Source organism: Staurois parvus, unplaced genomic scaffold (assembly GCF_062004578.1).
Source record: "Staurois parvus isolate SC_StPar_1 unplaced genomic scaffold, SC_StPar_1.0 ptg001253l, whole genome shotgun sequence".
Lineage (NCBI taxonomy): Eukaryota > Metazoa > Chordata > Amphibia > Anura > Ranidae > Staurois > Staurois parvus.
The window spans coordinates 144,646-164,309 of NW_028319049.1; the positions used below are offsets into that span (position 1 = coordinate 144,646).

The 19,664-nt window shown below is 48.0% G+C and overlaps 1 protein-coding gene across 2 annotated transcripts in view; it reads left to right on the forward strand.

Annotated features, from left to right (window-relative positions):
* The window catches only part of FLVCR2 (FLVCR choline and putative heme transporter 2), a 29,541-nt gene that overhangs the window by 9,159 nt on the left and 718 nt on the right, over positions 1 to 19,664 (forward strand). The window contains exons 5-11 of one of the 2 annotated variants that reach the window (XM_089660566.1): positions 5,198 to 5,265; positions 7,170 to 7,273; positions 7,874 to 7,984; positions 8,255 to 8,360; positions 11,838 to 11,949; positions 15,877 to 15,932; positions 19,592 to 19,655. In XM_089660566.1, the coding sequence (XP_089516692.1) occupies positions 5,198 to 5,265; positions 7,170 to 7,273; positions 7,874 to 7,984; positions 8,255 to 8,360; positions 11,838 to 11,949; positions 15,877 to 15,932; positions 19,592 to 19,655 (621 nt within the window). The remainder of the gene's footprint in view (positions 1 to 5,197; positions 5,266 to 7,169; positions 7,274 to 7,873; positions 7,985 to 8,254; positions 8,361 to 11,837; positions 11,950 to 15,876; positions 15,933 to 19,591; positions 19,656 to 19,664) is intronic. The other variant, XM_089660567.1, reaches the window with a different exon arrangement.

Below are 19,664 nucleotides of genomic sequence, written 5' to 3' on the forward strand. Positions count from 1 at the left end.
ACTCACTCTCATGAACCGGTTTTTGTCCCTTCCTGTACCTGGGAATAAACCTTACCACCTCCTATCACTCTTTATATGGGGCCATCCATTCCCCCCTTTATCCATTCTCTAAAATATCTACTGGACACTTGGAGCAAGTCCCAAATATCTTGGATTGGTCGCATTTACGTGGTCAAAACGTCCCTTCTGAAGCTACTATATCCACAGAGTCCTACCGATACTTGCCCCATCCCATATTCTCTGCTCCATACGATTTATTCTTACATTTTATCTGGGCCTTGATTGAACAAACAGCTGCTATATAAATCTATAACTAAAGGTGGTTTGGGGGTCCCTAATGCCTTATATTAAAAAGCAGCACAGATTGCCGCCCCCCCCCAGCTCAACTAAATGCAGGCAAAGTATCTCCCCCGTGGACCGTGATCTTTATGCTGGACACTGACCCCATCCCCCTCTCCTCTTTACCTTGGATCCTTCCTCCGCTGCACTGTCAGTCCCTCAAGCCTGACCCATACTCTGACTGTTTGGGACCGATGAAATACACCTCTCGACTACTACAGTTGCAAGAAAAAGTATGTGAACCCCTTGGGATTACGTGGAGTTTTGCTTGAATTGGGTATAAAATGTGCTCTGAACGTCATCTAAGTCACAACAATAGAAGAACACAGTCTGCTGAACATAATACTACACAAACATTAGATGTTGCCATGGTTTAATTGCACATAACATGTAAACACTCACAGTGCAGGGAGGAAAAAGAATGTGAACCTTTGGACTTAATAACTGGTTGACCCTCCTTTGGCAGCAATAACCTCAACCAAACGTTTCCTGTAGTTGCAGATCAGACCTGCACAACGATCTGGAGTCATTTTGGACCACTCCTCTTCACAAATCTATTTCAGTGTAGCAGTATTCTTGGGATGTCTGGTGTGAATCGCTCTCTTAAGGTCATGCCACAGCATTTCAATCGGGTTGAGGTCAGGACTCTGACTGGGCCACTCCAGAAGGCGTATTCTGTGCTGTTGCAGCCATTGTTTTGTTGAATTACTTGTATGCTTTGGGTCATTGTCCTGTTGCATCACCCATCCTCTGCGGAGCTTCAGTTGGCGGACAGATGGTCGTACGTTTTCCTGCAAAATGTCTTGATAAACTCTGGAATTCATTTTCCCATCAATGACAACAATCCATCCAGGCCCTGAGGCAGCAAAGCAGCCCAAAACCATGATGCTCCCTCCACCATGTTTTACAGTGGGGATGAGGTTTTGATATATTGTTGTGACTTAGATGACGTTCAGAGCACATTTTATGCCCAATTCATGCAAAACTCCACGTAATCCCAAGGGGTTCACATACTTTTTCTTGCAACTGTATCTCCACATCTTCCAATTCTGACAACTTTTAAGTTTTCTTTTCCCATGGAGAATGGATAACCCCACAGCTACCAATGGCGGCACCAAGTAGGTCTTACAATGGTATGGTCCTTTTTGACCATGCTCTTTCCAACAACTCCGGGGCTCACGTAATATACCGGAATCTGAAAAAGTCCATTAACTTCAAATCTGCAACTTTCTGGAATCCTTGACCAGGAATCCTGATTGGTTCACAATTGCAATGGCCTTTGAATCTAGATATCGCACAAACCCCACTATCTGGAGGCTCAACTCTTTATTAAATTCCTTGACTCAGGGTAATACCAATACGCAAGCCCTCTCATACAAATAGGAGCATGAGACTCCCAACGCTGTTTTATCCCCCGAAGATTGGAATAATATGTGAGCAGCCATGTTTAAGGTGTCCAGCAATATGAAGCCCTAGAAAATTCATTCAAGGCAATGTTGCAATACTATTTTACGCCAGCCAGGATAGCAAAATGTCTACCCACTTATCCATCAAGCTGTTTCTGGGGTTGTCTGGACTTGGGTGATATGGAATACATCTGGTGGACATGCCCCAGGGTCAAAAGGATATGGATATACAATATGGTCCTGTTATATTGACTTGCACAAAGACCCCTGGGAGGCGCTCCTGCATAAACCAATAGAAAACTTGTCCCGACACGAGCGCACACTTATCGCTCACATTTTTATGGCAACGAAGCAGACTATCGCAAGGGCATGGAAATCCCCAGCACTTCGCTTTACAGAGGTTAATAGCCATGTCCATGACACTCTCATTAATGAGAAGCTAATGGCGATCCTTAATGACACTTGCGATAAATTTATACGCACTTGGCAACCTTTGCTCAATCACATCCCATCCCCGCAGCTGACTACTCGCTTCCTGGAAATATGAATCTTTGACCGGCACACATGAACCTCCAGGCTACTCTCCCTCCTTCCTTCTCCCTTCTTTTTTCTTCACTTCACCCTATCCTACTCTCTCCTCTGCAGTTCTGCCTCACCCCCCCCCCTTTCTTTTCTTTCTAGGCCTTATTTTCTTTCTTTTCCTACATGGACATGATCCTTTGGCTTTCCTATTTATTAAGCGCATGGTTTTCCCTTTCCCCTCAAGGCAGGAGGGCTTGGAGGAAACCCACCCTTCTCCTATATGTACTTCACCACCAGGTAACCAGAGGCCTTCAGAATTTAAAGGGTTAGTCCACCTTTATTGACTTTTTCTAAAAACCTCACCAAGATTTAGTGTCCTCAGTACATTACTATGCAGTGCTCCATTTTTTTTTTTTTTAAAGCATGCTTCTTTTTCAGCTGTTTCATTGCTTTCCTCTGTCCTCCCTGCAAAAGACAGGATGTGTGCTCCGCTTCGTTTTCTACCCACGCATGCACAGTCTGCTCCCTCATGCAGCTCATCGTTCTTGGGTTTCTGGAGGGCATGGATCCAACATTCGTACATCCTGCCATCTGAAGGATGGAGAGAGGAGGGCAATAAAATGAACAGTTGAAAAAAAAAAAACCCAACGCACTGCATAGTAAAGTACTGAGGACGCCGTAATGCTTGGGGATGTTTTTGGCAAAAGTCAACGCTTGGCCATACATGGGTCGAAATCTGGCTTGTTCAGCAGGGACTGGCTGAATTTCGATCCATGTGTGGCCACTGCAGTTGAACAGAAGTTGATCTACTGAATGGCCAATGGCTGCAGAGCTGATCTGTGTATTCTGACAGCAGGGGAGTCTCCCTGCTGTCAGAATACAATAGTGCAGTGGGGGGAATTCCTCTGTTCACCTGGGTTGTGTGGATGCTGGCTGAAGGAAAAATCTGAATAGTGTTTGGCCAGTTTAAAGGTGAACTAATCCTTTAAATCCCACTCAGCCCCCAGGACTCCAAGCCAGAGGTCAGTTAATCTAACTCTTTCTGAATTCCTGTGTACTTCAAGAAAAACATTTAAAGTGGTTGTAAACCCTTACATATACCCAATGAAGTGACTGGTCTCAGGTGATTTATTTATTACAGGTACTTATATAGCGCCGTCAATTTACTGCGCGCTTTACATATATATTGTACATTCACATCAGTCCCTAACCCTCAAGGGGAGTACAATCTAAGGTCCCTAACCCTCAAGGGGCGTACAATCTAAGGTCCCTAACTCACATTCATACATACACATACTAGGGACAATTTAGACAGGAGCCAATTCACCTACCAGCATGTCTTTGGAGTGTGAGAGGAAACCGGCGTACCCGGAGGAAACCCACGCAGGCACAGGGAGAACATGCATACTCCAGGCAGGTGGTGCCGTGGTTGGGATTTGAACCAACGACCCTAGTACTGCCAGGCGGAAGTGCTAACCATTTAGCCACTGAGGTGATATAACAGAGATGAAACCAATCCTCCTACATAAGTTGTACCTGTTTATCTGCACTCTTCTCTACATACATTCAAAATACTGAACTACAATGTTTGTCTGAGTTTTCAGAAAGCAGGGGGCGGAGAGCTGATATTACACATTGCAACTCTAAAAGTTGAGAGCTGATTGGAGGGAAGGACACACCCCCTTCACAAAGCACAAGAGAACAGAGCAGAGACTACCAATCACAGGCTGCATGCTGGAGATCCCTCCCGTCACCACTTATCTCTTGGTGTCAGGAAAACTTGTCAGAAGGGACTCCAGCTGAGGAATGATGCAGCAGACTTGGTGCTCTGGATTGAGACAAGTACACACTATAGAGGGATATGCTTTGTTCATATTTTATGTGTAAGGTGTACAACCATTTTGGCAGTAAATAAAAAGATTTTTACAATCCTTAAGTGTAATGAGCTTAGAATATCTGATGGCTGATGTTGCATTAGATCTACTCTGATTTTTTTACATACGATCACAGCTGAGGTTAGTCCCTCTTTTGCTGGAGCGTCTGACGATATATTGCATGGGGTCGATGTGTCCCTATCTGTGGAAAGGGTTTGCTTGGGTTGCAGACAGAAATTCCTCCGGCCAATTCATTTTACTGCCACTTCTTTCAGCTCAAGGAAAAGTGACCTGGAGGAATTTCTGTCCGCAGACCGTGTGTACTCATTGGTTTACTTTTCTGCTACGTGTGCACAGGGATAGGAGAAATCACCAACACCCCTTCCGCAACACCTTATCCAGATACAAATTCCTTCTGGGCCATACTTTCCAGAGGACGAGGGAGCTTTGGGCTGGATTTGGCATGTGAATGGAGTTCAACTTTAACGCACAGGAATAGAAGAATAATGGTCGCCTGCTCTGCCCAAATTATCATCTGAACCTGTTAACTATGACCCTGCCAGATGGGTGGAAGCACTTGGTGGTTGCAGAAGGATGGGAACGCTTTAATGAACATAATTGGACTTTTAATTTTTTATTTTAAATTTATCTTTGTGTTTTCACCTAATATTTTAGCGCTGCGCTGGTCACTGTGTTTATATGAACCTGCCAGATCATGTGCCTGGGGATGATGATGATGAGGCTGCCAAATGGAAGCCTGAGGATGACCAGGAGGGTGGTGGAAAAACTGGGCTATGGGAAGCTCACTATACGCTATAAAATCCTGGCATGGTTGCAGTGCTGTGAATGCGCATATGTTAGTAGCGGTTTTCTTACCAGTGTGTTAGCACTTTCGTGTTCTGATGTCACCTACAGTGCAGAAGACAGGTCCTCTTTACCGACTCTGCTCCCAGACGGGGCTTCTAATATAAATGAATTCATCACTTGGTGATTGGGTAGAAGGATGGCGGCACTGGTCCTCCGCTTACTGTTGTCTTATTTTTTTTTATTTTTAAGGGCTGAACACGGGTGCATTTTACTCCCTGTCTACCTTACTGAACCGCATGGTGACAGAACATTACCCGGTAAGTGCCCACTGCCCCATATGTGGGTGACGTGTCTGTACAGGGCTCCAGATCCTGAGTGTGGTAGGCTCACTGCCTCCTATGTGCCATGATCACTACTGCATGTGTTCCAGGCTCACTGCCTCCTATGTACCATGGTCACTACTGCATGTGTTCCAGGCTCACTGCCTCCTATGTACCATGGTCACTACTGCATGTGTTCCAGGCTCACTGCCTCCTATGTACCATGGTCACTACTGCATGTGTTCCAGGCTCACTGCCTCATATGTACCATGGTCACTACTGCATGTGTTCCAGGCTCACTGCCTCCTATGTACCATGGTCACTACTGCATGTGTTCCAGGCTCACTGCCTCATATGTACCATGGTCACTACTGCATGTGTTCCAGGCTCACTGCCTCATATGTACCATGGTCACTACTGCATGTGTTCCAGGCTCACTGCCTCATATGTACCATGGTCACTACTGCATGTGTTCCAGGCTCACTGCCTCATATGTACCATGATCACTACTGCATGTGTGGCAGGCTTACTACCCCTTGTGTACCAGACCTACTGTCGAGTATGTACTGGGCTCACTGCCCCCTGTGTAAAACCCTCCCCCCCACCACCACCCCACTCTCGCGTGTACCGGGCTCACGGGCCAACACAATCACGCCCTCCTCACATGTACCGGGCTCACGGCCCCCCTCGCATATACCGGGTTCACAGCTCTCCCCCCGGGCGTGTACCGGGTTCCCCCCCCCTTCGCGTGCACCGGGTTCACGCCCCCCCCCCCCTTCGCGTGCACCGGGTTCACGCCCCCCCCCCTTCGTGTGCACCGGGTTCACGCCCCCCCCCTTTGCGTGTACCGGGTTCACGCCCCCCCCTTTGCGTGTACCGGGTTCACGCCCCCCCTTTGCGTGTACCGGGTTCACGCCCCCCCTTTGCGTGTACCGGGTTCACGCCCCCCCCTTTGCGTGCACCGGGTTCACGCCCCCCCCTTTGCGTGCACCGGGTTCACGCCCCCCCCCTTTGCGTGTACCGGGTTCACGCCCCCCCCTTTGCGTGTACCGGGTTCACGCCCCCCCCTTTGCGTGTACCGGGTTCACGCCCCCCCCTTTGCGTGTACCGGGTTCACGCCCCCCCCTTTGCGTGTACCGGGTTCACGCCCCCCCCTTTGCGTGTACCGGGTTCACGCCCCCCCCCTTTGCGTGTACCGGGTTCACGCCCCCCCCCCTTTGCGTGTACCGGGTTCACGCCCCCCCCCCCTTTGCGTGTACCGGGTTCACGCCCCCCCCCCTTTGCGTGTACCGGGTTCACGCCCCCCCCCCTTTGCGTGTACCGGGTTCACGCCCCCCCCCCCTTTGCGTGTACCGGGTTCACGCCCCCCCCCCTTTGCGTGTACCGGGTTCACGCCCCCCCCCCCTTGCGTGTACCGGGTTCACGCCCCCCCCCTTTGCGTGTACCGGGTTCACGCCCCCCCCTTTCGCGTGTACCGGGTTCACGCCCCCCACTTCGCGTGTACCGGGTTGACGCCCCCCCCCCTTTCGCGTGTATCGGGTTCGCGCCCACCCCCCCCCTTCCTCCTTGCGTGTACCGGGTTCGCGGCCCCACAGCCCACCCCCCCCCCTTCCTCCTCGCGTGTACCGGGTTCGCGGTCCCACACACACCCCCTCCTCGCGTGTACCGGGTTCGCGGTCCCACACACACACCCCCCCTCGCGTGTACCGGGTTCACGCCCCCCCCCTCACGTGTACCGGGTTCACGCCACCCCCCTCACGTGTGCAGGGCTCACACCCACCCCATGTGTACCAAGCTCATGGCCCCATGTTTAACAGGCTTACTGCATGTACCAGGCTCACAGTCCCTCCTCGTGTACCAGGCTCACTGCCCCACAATTGTCACTTTGATACTTTATACAGGGGGAGGAGGTAAACGCTGGCCGGATCGGACTGACAATCACCGTCGCTGGGATGTGCGGTGCTCTTATCACTGGGCTCTGGCTGGACAGAACCAAGACATACAAGTAAGAATGTTCCCTATGGTGTCCTGTGTGTCTCTCCCTGTCTCCACTCTCCTTCCCCCTGTTTGTCTTTCTGTCTCTCCCATTTTCCTCTGTCATCTTTCCCCTCCATGACTCTCTCACCTTCAGTCCACCCATGTCTAGCTTTCTCCCCTAGGTCTCCTTCCCTGTACCCCCTTTTTTTTTTCCCCAGGTCTAGCTTTCTCCCCTAGGTCTCCTTCCCTGTACCCCCTTTTTTCCCCGGGTCCAGCTTTCTCCCCTAGGTCTCCTTCCCTGTACCCCCTTTTTTCCCCGGGTCTAGCTTTCTCCCCTAGGTCTCCTTCCCTGTTCCCCCTTTTTTTCCCCCGGGTCTAGCTTTCTCCCCTAGGTCTCCTTCCTTTTACCCCCTTTTTTCCTCGGGTCTAGCTTTCTCCCCTAGGTCTCCTTCCTTTACCTCCTTTTTTCCCCGGGGTCTAGCTTTCTCCCCTAGGTCTCCTTCCCTGTTCCCCCTTTTCCCTGGTCTAGCTTTCTCCCCTAGGTCTCCTTCCCTGTTCCCCCTTTTCCCTGGTCTATCTTTTTCCCCTAGGTCTCTCTTAGAGTGTCTCACTCCTGTGTCTCTCTCAGACAGACAACGCTGGCTGTCTATATCCTATCGTTGGTTGGAATGGTGGTCTTCACATTTATACTGGATCTCAAATTCCTCTGGGCGGTCTTCATCACGGCTGGATGTCTGGGGTGAGAATGGAAGGGGCTTTAAAATTATTTGGTTGGCTTTGGGTTCCCCATTGTAGATCAATCTTTGGGGAAGCTGATCCCCCTGTACAGTGTGAGCTCTGCTTTGTGATGCCTGCAGGAGGGGAATGGTAGGGAACTGTCCAATGAAATTAGGGGGTTCAGCACTGTGTGGGTCCTTGGTGGTTTCTCTCCTACAGACAGCATGTGGTTGGGATCTGGGGGTCACTGTCTGGGTGCTAAGATCATGTGACATCTGTTTGGATCATCCAGGTTCTTTATGACGGGTTATCTCCCTCTGGGCTTTGAGTTTGCAGCAGAACTGACTCATCCGGAATCAGAAGGAACATCCTCAGGTCTGCTCAATGTGTCTGCACAGGTACGTTTGTATACTGTGGGGGTGGTGATATGCACAAATGCCTGGAACTCCCAGGTGTGATGGGAAGAGTCAGGAGCCCCTAGATGTGGCTAGATGATTTAGGGGGCCAGCAGGGGTGGGGGAGGAATCGGGGGCTCTGAGGTGACAGAGACAGTGGGCCCTAGAGATGTCATAAAGAGCTTGGGGTCCCTAGGGGTGATGAGAAGAATCAGCGGACCAAAAGGCATGACAGGGAGAGTCAGGTGCCCCCTGGGGTGACAGGGAGAGTCAGGGGTCCCTTGTGGCAAGGAGAGTTAGAAGACCCCAGTTATGGCAGGAAGATTCAAGAACGTCCAGAGATGACAGGAAGAGTGAGGAGCCCTAAGGAATAAGATTTAGGAGCCCCCAGGAGTGGCAAAAAGAATCAGGGGTTGGTGGAAAGAGTTGCACCTTTGTGGCAGGAAGAATCAAGAGTCTCCGGTGATGACAGGAAGAGTTGGGAACCCTCAGGGCTAGTAGAAAGATTTAAGAGCCCCCCAGGAGTGGTGGAAAGAGTCGCACCCGAGTGGCAGGAAGTGTCAAGAGCCTCCAGAGATGACAGGAAGAGTGAAGAGCCTTCAGGGCTAGCAGGAAGATTTAAGAGTCCCCAGAGGTGACAAAGTCTCACAGACGTGGTGGCAAAAGTCAGGGGTCCCCAGAGATGGCAGAAAGGATTAGGGGTTGCAGGAGGAGTTAGGCACTCCCAGAGATGACAGGAAGAGCTGGTGGCCCCAGGAGTGGAGTGGGTGGAAGAGTATGGTTGCCACTGAGGGTGGTGTCACCAGAGGTGGCAAGGAGCCCTCAGGGGTAGCAGAAAGGTTCATGAGCTCCCTGAGGTGACAGAGTCTGGTGCCCCCAAGGAAGGCAAGATATAGGTGGCGGGAAGATTTTGAAGCCCCTAAAGGTGTCAGGAAGGGATGTCCACCAGGGATGTCCACCATCTTTAACAATACAGAGAATAACATCTGACATCTACAGTAGCTGCATAAAGTACCTTATCCGCACTTCCCTTTAAAGGCATAGTCCACCTTCTGCAACTAACTAAATAAATAAACACACCCATACTGATTAAAGTGTAACTAAAGGAAAAACACTTTTTTTTTTTTTGGTGTGTTTGGACAGTGTAGAGAGGGATTAGAACATCCTCTCTATTTGTCCTGTTTACTGTTATCATTTTAAGTGAAAGTAACGGAAAATTAAAAATTTTGGGTTGACGCTAGAAAAGTAATAGAGCAGAAAATCTCCAATGACAAATTTCTGGTGACACAATAGGATGCCCTCACTTTGGAGGGATTTCCTCTCATTTCCTTGGTTATGGGACAGGAAGTGAAAGGAAATCTTCCCTATGGGACACAGATGACAAAAGAAATAAAAACTGACAGGGGTTATAACACTCCCTTACTCTATCCAAGTGTAAAAAAATGTTGCCTTTAGTTAAACGTTCATAAAAAATAACGTTCATTTATTGTTTGTTGCATTGGAGACTACAAAGCATTGCAACCAGGAGTAGTGGATTTCGGATGCAATGCTCTGGCTCCTGCAGACTATTCCTCCAGCTGCTGGTGTGTACTACGGTATGAAACTTCAGTTACAGGGCTGGAGGAAGTACTGATAGAGCACAATTTCAGCCTGTCTATCCAATTGGTGGGTGACATCTGATTGGACACTTCATATGTCACTGTTGCTCTGATCACATCATGTCTGCAGACCAGAACGGTGTCAGACGGAGGACGATGTGCAGAGGGCAAATATTTATTCTCCAATTTTTTTTCTCTTCTTCCTGTGAAGACCCCCAAGGCAGTGGTGTATTTAGTTCATGTGCTGTACTTCCCTAGGCATCACTAAAATCTAGCACCCTCCCCGCCATTGCCATCACAGCCCATCGCCACAATCCTCTCGCCGCCCTCACCTGCCATCACCCCCAACCAGCACACATCCCCCACCGCCCCTTCCCCTACCTCCCCGCCGTCCCCCTGAAAATTGCCGCCCTAGGCAAATGTCTTGTTTGCCTTATGGTAAATACGCTGCTGCCCCAAGGGACCATTAAGACCCCCATCTAGGGGGACCTCTGCATCTTAAACTGTGTCCTAAGACATAATGGGTTTAAAGTGAACCTGTCTCAGATCTGACCCACTCAGCCCCAGTAGCTCTTCTATACCTTCATTGACCACTCATAAACTCAGCCGCACACAAAGGGTTAAGGATTTCCGAACGTTCCTGACATTCCATGAATGCCATAACAATCGCCTGCTTTGTACTTTAAACTTTTCAGAGATTGCTAAATGCTTCTTTTTGAAAGCAATTACAAAATCCCGTCCTTTATCCGAAAATATGAGTGGCTGAGGCTTGAGGAGGGGCACCACCATCTCTGGTCCCCAGGCGCTGCCACCCCTGTCCTTGTTATTGAGGGGATGGTCATTTATTTGTATGGAAGTGGAAAGAATTTAAAGTGACCGTGTTATGTGATCAATCATTTCAACAACGATCTTCCCATAGGATCATAAATTTAATGAACATTATTTATGTGCAAACTCCTTCCTTATGTAGATATCCAAAAGCCCTGAGACTGCACCTTGTACCACGCTGTGTAGAATATATCCAGATTCGAGGATTGCATATCTCTGATCAATCTGTACTCTGTAATGAACCGTGTTGGCTCGGTCAATAAGTAGCCTGATCATGGTTGCTACACGTCGTAATTAGTCTGAGACTCACACTAATGAGTGGTAGAAGATTAACAAGGATCTGACTGTGACATCCAGAGCTGGATGCAGATTCTCAGGATTTGTCCTCCAATTAGGTCAAAATTTTTAATACAACACAACAAACACTTTACTCCTGCGCTACGAAAGGACTCAGTAGACCCAATAGGAATGTTCTGGAATTTTCTGGAATATGCACTGCTTGCTGCCCTCAACAGACCGGGGTGGTCCGAATACACTGGATACAAATGGAGTAACAGAAAAAGGGCACACCGACCTAGTGCATTATCGTTTAAAATAATTAATTAACGAAACAAAAATAGGTATCATACTCACAATGGACATAATAACACAGGCATGTCAAACTGAACAAGATGTATGATCCAAACAACATCTGAGTCCATACAATGGAACCCTGGATGACCAACTAGCTAACGCGTTTCGAAGGACACAACCTCTTCCTCAGAGCCAACCAGGTTGGCTCTGAGGAAGAGGTTGTGTCCTCGAAACACGTTAGCCAGTTGGTCATCCAGGGTTCCATCGTATGGACTCAGATGTTGTTTGGATCATACAAATTTTTTAATACTTAGAAAGTATTAAAACCAGAGGATCAGCACGACGGGCATTTAGCTGGCATTCTCAGAAGGAGGTATGGCTAATGCTATGTCTACAGGGAGTGGGGGGGATTACGGTCAGCGTGTACCATTGACGGAATGTGTTGCAATATTTTGTGTTTCATTGTCGGTGTCTCCTGCAGGTGTTTGGACTGATCTTCACAACAGCTCAAGGGCAGATTTTGGAGAAATTTAATGTTCTGGCTGGAAACCTCCTTCTGTGCAGCTTCCTGCTGGCTGGTGCAATTATCACAGGTAAGTCATCCCTTGCCGCACTTAGGGCCATTTCACACATACTACAGTAACGTAACCGGGGGTTTTCCGCACAAGAAAAATGCCAGTCGCTGCCAGGACACACAGAAAACAATTGTTTTCTATGTGTCCTGTTCAAAATGCAATGCAACCTGGAGCTCCTCTGCAAAATTCTGTGATAAAATGCACATCTGCTGGATCGCACCTCATTGGAAATGTTCGCCTTTGAGAGGAAATTAAAGAAGCTGGATTGTTCCCGCTGTGCATGAACTAGTGTGCAACCTAAATAGGAATGCCACCAGTTAGGAACATGGTGTGCTTACCTTTTAAGGACTCTTATGATGAGCAGATTAGAATCCCTTCTCAAATGTCAGTTGAACCGGCTGGTTGTGACCTCTGTCATGTGATGGCAGCGACCTTTATCCAACAGACCTTCTCAGAGTGGGTTAGGTTCCTTCAATGGAAATCTCTACTCAGCTGGAATGAACTCTTTGTTTCAGAGAGCAGGTGGAACAAATGTCTGGAGTCTTGCGCTTCAGTTGTGATGGCTTGTTGCAATCATTTACACATACTGTATACTATGTGTGTCTGATGTCCATGCAGATACACAGGGCTATGTGTCTGCTGGAATACTGATGACATATCTAAAGAGCATCTGACTCCATTAGCCTTAGAGGAGCGTCATTTCTTCACCCCTGCACAGGGCAGCATGTTCAGTAATGTCACACAAGGCCCAAGAGTACTTCTACCCTCAACCTTGAAGGTGTAGGCAAAGGTCAGCTGAATCCCGCCCTTCTCCTTCATAAACGTCTACAGCAAGTGCCCCTTGAGCCTGACTTTCACTCAGACCAAAGGGCTCAAACTCTGCTTATCCCTTTGCATGAAGATGTGCCTCTACTTCAAGTGGAGGGCTTAATGTGCATCCAGGGGCCACCCCTCCATCCAGTACTCAGGTACTCCCAGACTAATCCATTGATTCAGGTGCCTACTTCTGTTGCTTCTTGTCATTTCGTCTGTTCTTCTGCTCAGGATCCTGTACCTTCCCCAATCTTATCTGGATTCTTCCCTCTGCGGGTCCCTTTGCTTTATAATATTTGGGCCCCTTTTCCCTTCATCATGAAAGCCCCTTGTCTCTGAGATATGAACAGCCCCTTGTGGTGCATGATACTACTCAGGGTCTTCTCTTTCTGGAGGGCTCCTTGATCTGTAGGGTTGACCAGGGTCAGCACTGCCTGCTCTCTTCTTGGACGAGGATCTGGATCATCAGCATAGCTGGGACACTACCCTTGATTCTTGAAGCATTGGCTTTTATGCACATCTTGGTGCCCTCTCCTGGCATCTGCATTGTGGAGTGCCTAGGTCCCTTTGCTTTATAATATTTGGGCCCCATTTCCCTTCATCATGAAAGCCCCTTGTCTCTGAGATATGAACAGCCCCTTGTGGTGCATGATACTACTCAGGGTCTTCTCTTTCTGGAGGGCTCCTTGATCTGTAGGGTTGACCAGGGTCAGCACTGCCTGCTCCTTTCTTGGACGAGGATCTGGATCATCAGCGTAGCTAGGACACTACCCTTGATTCTTGAAGCATTGGCTTTTATGCACATCTTGGTGCCCTCTCCTGGCATCTGCATTGTGGAGTGCCTAGGTGTCATGTAAAGATAGTCAGCCTTGGGGAACCTTGTAGTCATCATCCTTCTGAAAGGCATGACTCTTATAAGATTCACACGGGTTGGGCCATGCTGAGTTCCAGCTATTTCCAGTGGGTAAGGTGGTCTAGCTCAAGCTAGCCTTGAAAAGGCCTACAACTGCCATACTATTTGCTCTTTTGTTATCAGGCAGGGAGTCCATCTTCTCTCTCATTTTGAGGGAGAGTGGGGTGTTGGGGGGGGGGGTGGGAATGTCCCCTCAGGATTACCTCCTCTTTGCCAGTTCTTTCTGGCTTCCTTCAACCCCTTTCCTTGCAGTCATGGGTTTTGGTTCTGCACAGGATTGCAATCCTGTCTCTGCAGATCAGGTAGTCCCTGGCATAATCCTTCAGTTTCTTCAGGTGACCAGGGTAATCTCTTCCTATTGTAGCTGGAGCATTCCAGCTGCTGGATTAACTCCATCCTTAGGACTACTATCTGATCCATCTGAATAGTTCTCTTCACCTCAGAGGGCTCCACCTTGGCTAGGTTTCCTGATCCGGATTCTGTTGGACACCCTGTAGTTAGATTGCAGTACCCTAGTCTCTCGGAGGGACGGGAGTCTCTCCTGCAACAGGGAAATTTGCAAATCCCCTGCACTGGACAATGCCGAACATGTTCATTGTGCTCGAATGATCCTTCAGATGGTTGTTGCCTTTGAATCTGCTCCAAGAGGAGCAACATGTGCACCTCAGACCCTTTGTAGTGTGCGGAGTGCTGTACCACTCTGGATTGCCAGCAGGTAAGGCACCCTAACCCGCTACTGCAAGTACTCTTTGCTAACAGCTGAGCTTGTCCAGATTACTTTGTTGGACCTCTACACCTGTGGATTATTCCTCCCTCCTTGGCTAATCAGCAGAATCCTGGAGGAAGTCCACAAGATACTTCCCCTGGTCTTGTCCTTTATTATGATTTTCTTAGCCACAGACGAAAGCATCAAAAGCTACAGAGCGAGAAACAGGAGTTTTAAGTCCCATGTTTTCTATCTGTCTACCCTTGTGGTAGTGTCTTCTGGTACCCTTATCCTTCTGTCATATTGACTTTTTGTGAGATCAAGCCTTGAGTTTTTTTAGTGGCCTCATGACTTCATAGGCTATTAGGTATATTCTCTGGTGTATTTCGACTAGCAAGCTTGGTTGTCTGACTAGGCAACCTCCCCTAGTTTTTATCCCCTTGGCCCTAAGGCGTAAGGATGATCAGCCTTTGGCTTTCCCATCTAAACCAACTTTTTTTACCTGGACCATTATTTTGCTTGTGGTCATGTTTGACACCTGTTCCCTTCAGGGACTATCTCCAGTGTTGTGTTCTGTTAACTCATCAAGTTGTTTGTCCCTTCTTCCCTGTTGGGAATCTTATTGGTCCATTTGTGTTTGGTGGGTTCTGGTTAGTCTGCTTCTCACTGTCTCAGGTTCACTCCATGGGGTTGATTTACTAAACCTGGAGACTGCAAAATCTGATGCAGCTGGGCATGGAAGCTAATCGGCCTAACTCCACCTTGTTCAATTTAAGCTTTGACAAAAGAACTTGGAAGCTGATTTGGTTTCTGTGCAGAGCTACACCAGATTTTGCAATCTACGGTTTTAGTAAATCAGCCCCAAGTGTCATTCCCCACAGGTGGTGACCTTCTCCACCCTTGTCTGCAGTGCCAAGTGGATCCATCATGTTCTTTCCATGGTCATGATGGCAGACTCTCCTGTCCAGTGAGGTTGGGGGGAGGGTCTCCACCTCATCCATTTCAGATTGAGACATTGGCCTTTCATGTGGTTTCTTGGATGCAGGCAGTCCCCAGTGCCTCTTGCTAAGCCTATTAGTGTTTTTTGCTGTGCTCCCCACCCCTCAATCAGACTGCTTCTGGACTTCCAGATTGTATCTGAACTCCAGTGTCCCTCAATGTATGAGAAAGAAATATGATTTTTCTACGTATTGTAAAATTCATTTCTTGGAGCCCAGCAAAGAAAACAGGTCCCATCCATCCTTTACCACAAAACGGAGGCATGTTGGTTAGAGTAGGGGTTATACTTGTATACTTGGGGCCAATTTACAATGTTGTATGTTTGCTAGTTCTCCTGGAAAAGGCAGCATAACCCAGCATTCTGAATTACTATGTCCCTCAATGGACATTAAAAAAATGCCTCTTACGGTAAGTATGAAAACCCTATGACACTAATATATATGACCCTCCCTTCCCCTCTCTATATGTAATACCCATCCTATTGCCTCTCTACTTACATGGATCTGTCTTGCAGGGTTTATTAAGGCAGACCTCCGCAGACAGAGAGCCAATCGGGAGGCACTGCTTGCAGTAAGTATCTGGTAACACTTTACTATGCACAGTACTATCTTGCTGTAGGCAGAACTACAAATCCCAGAAGGCCTAGAGCAGAATGTGCTACAGGACTTGTTATAGAAAGGAAAGTCTCCACATTTAATGCCATGAAGCTCTAATGTGGAAATGCAACCTGCTGCTTCCAGCCTGGACTTTTCTTTTTATCAAGGAGGGCAGAAGCCTGAAGTTCGGTGTCAATCGGAGGATGTTCTCCGCCCAGAAGCAATCTGTTCACCATCTGCCTTAGGCTCCATTCCCACTAGTGTGACTTTATGCATCCAAAGTCATATAACCCATTCCAGTCTACGCAACTTAAAGTCGCAGTGACTTTGAAAAGGTTCCAGCAATACTTTAATGTGACTTTCTTGTGACTTGAGGGCAAGAGAGTGTAAAGTCGCACTAGTGGGAATGTAGCCTTAGTCATATCTTTGTAGTGAGTTCACCCAACTCCCAGAATCCTCTGCTGCTCGGGATTGCTGTATGCTGAGGTCACATACATATTGTATATTCCAAACTATGAGCTGCCAACCGTCATTCATCTGTGTCCGCTCCTAACTAATTCTGGTGGATGATGGGGATTCCATGTGTGTAAAATGCCTTCTCTGTTCCCCAGCCAAATCTATTATCCATGAATAGAATGGCACAGAACCTGGAGCTAGATGTTCCACAATAAAACAGCTCTAGGCCTGATGATTGTAGACTTGGCTGAAGGATCTAATGACCGCAACTGTGTAGGATAAGGATTCCATCATGTGCATGATTATGGGGCGCAAAAATTAAACTCCAGAGAGGCTGCAGGGATTCAGTGGAGTGAACTACAATACCCAAGAGTTAGTCGAGTAGGAAGAACAGAGCACAATCCGCACACAGGGGAATATTCATTGATAAATAATCATCCAATCATAGTCTCCGATTTGTGAAAAAGCTGCTGTGTGGGGTGAATGGTGCAGAGCACCCTCTACTGACAGCTCTTATTGTTGCATCCTCTGAGAGCTGCCAGTGTGGGGTGAATGGTGCAGAGCACCCTCAACTGACAGCTCGTATTGTTCCATCCTCTGACAGCCGCCAGTGTGGGGTGAATGGTGCAGAGCTCCCTCTACTGACAGCTCGTATTATTGCATCCTCTGAGAGTCGCCGGTGTGGGGTGAATGGTGCAGAGCACCCTCTACTGACGGCTCGTATTGTTGCATCCTCAGAGCTGCCAGTGTGGGGTGAATGGTGCAGAGCGCCCTCTGCTGGCAGCTCATATTGTTGCATCCTCAGAGCTGCCAGTGTGGGGTGAATGGTGCAGAGCGCCCTCTACTGGCAGCTCGTATTGTTGCATCCTCTGAGAGCCGCCAGTGTGGGGTGAATGGTGTAGAGCTCCCTCTACTGACAGCTCGTATTGCATCCTCTGAGAGCCGCCATTGTGGGGTGAATAGTGCAGAGCACCCTCTGCTGGCAGCTCATATTGTTGCATCCTCAGAGCTGCCAGTTTGGGGTGAATGGTGCAGAGCACCCTCTGACAGCTCGTATTGTTGCATCCTCTGAGAGCCGCCAGGGTGGGGTGAATAGTGCAGAGCACCCTCTGACAGCTCATATTGTTGCAGCCTCTGAGAACTGCCAGGGTGGGGTGAATAGTGCAGAGCAAAAAAGGGGGAGGTTGTGAAAAGAGATTCACAAAAAAGTGGCTACATAGTGAACAGAATGTGATACTCAGAAAAATTTCCAAAAATTATGCTTTATTACATATATAAATTTGACATTTGGGCAGTCGCCCTGGTTTACCATCACCTCAGTATGAGACAATACACACAGACCTAAAACCATATAAAATGACACCAAGACCGGTCTAAATACATGTGCAACAAAGACAGTGACTACTAGAGCCTAAGGTCTTTGTAGCACTGGCGCACAGGTGAACACTTCCCAAAGGGGGTGTATGCAAAAATTATACCATAGGTATACCATGTAACATGTTGTAAATATGTAGACATGTGCTACTACCAAAACGGTTATATCCCAAGCAGGGAGTTTCAAAAAATTATACTATAGATATAAAATATCACATGTATGCAATGCAGCAAGCACAGTATGCGTCAATAAGAGAAACATGCCTCTAGGCCTATATGAGACAAAAAATGAATGTCATATATAAAATGCAGTACATTCCTAAGCCGGCACATGTAGTTGGGGCCCATTCATCTGTAATATAGGCGACTGTTTCCTAGGGCTCTTAAGTGAGAATAAGCCCCATTTGTTACCAGGATGGAAGGATAGATGCAAAAGGCAAAATACTGCTTGAAATGGTTTCTTCACCACTGTATGTGGACTACACACCACTTTCTGTAAGGAAAACAAGACAAATCCCAATAGATCTTCTGCCTGTTGAGATACATGTGGTATATCCTGTTTCCTATGAAAAGCACCATGATGTCCCCATCCTGTAGTGAAACAGACAATATGTGGAAAGTCACTGGAAGAGCTTTCACTCTATATAAGATATATAGGTCATATCGATCATATAGGACCATATAACTAGTGTCCTGTAACAGTCCACTCACCACCTGCGCAATGGATAAAAGGAGAGGAAGAGATGTCCTTCGTAAGTACTGCCTTACAAGGCCAAAGAGGCCAAGGCGACTGCCCAAATGTCAAATTTATATATGTAATAAAGCATAATTTTTGGAAATTTTTCTGAGTATCACATTCTGTTCACTATGTAGCCACTTTTTTGTGAATCTCTTTTCACAACCTCCCCCTTTTTTGCATGTCTTTTTTGGCTACTGAATGGAGGCCATCTACTGGGTGATATGGTAATTTATTTTACAACCTCTAAATAACTATCTTTAACTAATGAATAGTGCAGAGCACCCTCTGCTGGCAGCTCGTATTGTTGCATCCTCTGAGAGCTGCCAGTGTGGGGTGAATGGTGCAGAGCTCCCTCTACTGACAGCTCATATTGTTGCAGCCTCTGAGAACTGCCAGTGTGGGGTGAATGGTGCAGTACACCCTCTGCTGACAGCTGGTATTATTGTATCCTCAGAGCCGCCAGTGTGGGGTGAATGGTGCAGAGTACCCTCTACTGACAGCTGGTATTGTTGCAGCCTCTGAGAGCCGCCATTGTGGGGTGAATGGTGTAGGGCAACCTTTCTCAACATTTTTACCCGAGTAATAATTTTCAGATCTCAGGGAGCCCCTACTAAGATTACCCCATGAGGGGTCATTAGGAAAACGCTGCATACAATGTTGATTAGTAGGATGAATGTCCTCCTTTACAGCCAGCTAAAAAGATAACTAGTGCTATGCTACGGCCCATGTGGTGCTAGACCTGGAACCATGCAGGCGACAGAAAATGAGTGGTCAGTCACTGCTCAAGGAACCCCTAGCAACCTCTGCAGGAACCCTGGTAGATAACGACTAGTATAGAGCACCCTCTGCCGACAGTTCATATTATTGCAGCCACTGACTGCTGCCAATGTGCTGTGAATGATGCAGAGCACCCTCTGCTGACAACTCCTGTCATTGCAGCCTCTGATACTTGTCAGTGTTGAGTGAATGGTGCAGAGTTCCCTATGCTGGCAGCCTATGAGAAATCTGTCATTATGGGGTGAATGCTACAGAGTGCCCTCTGCTGACAACTTGTATTATTGCAGCCTCTGCAAGAAAGCTCCATTGTGGAACTACGGTATGGTGCGGTATGTGACCGCTCACTGCAAGGTAAGTGCC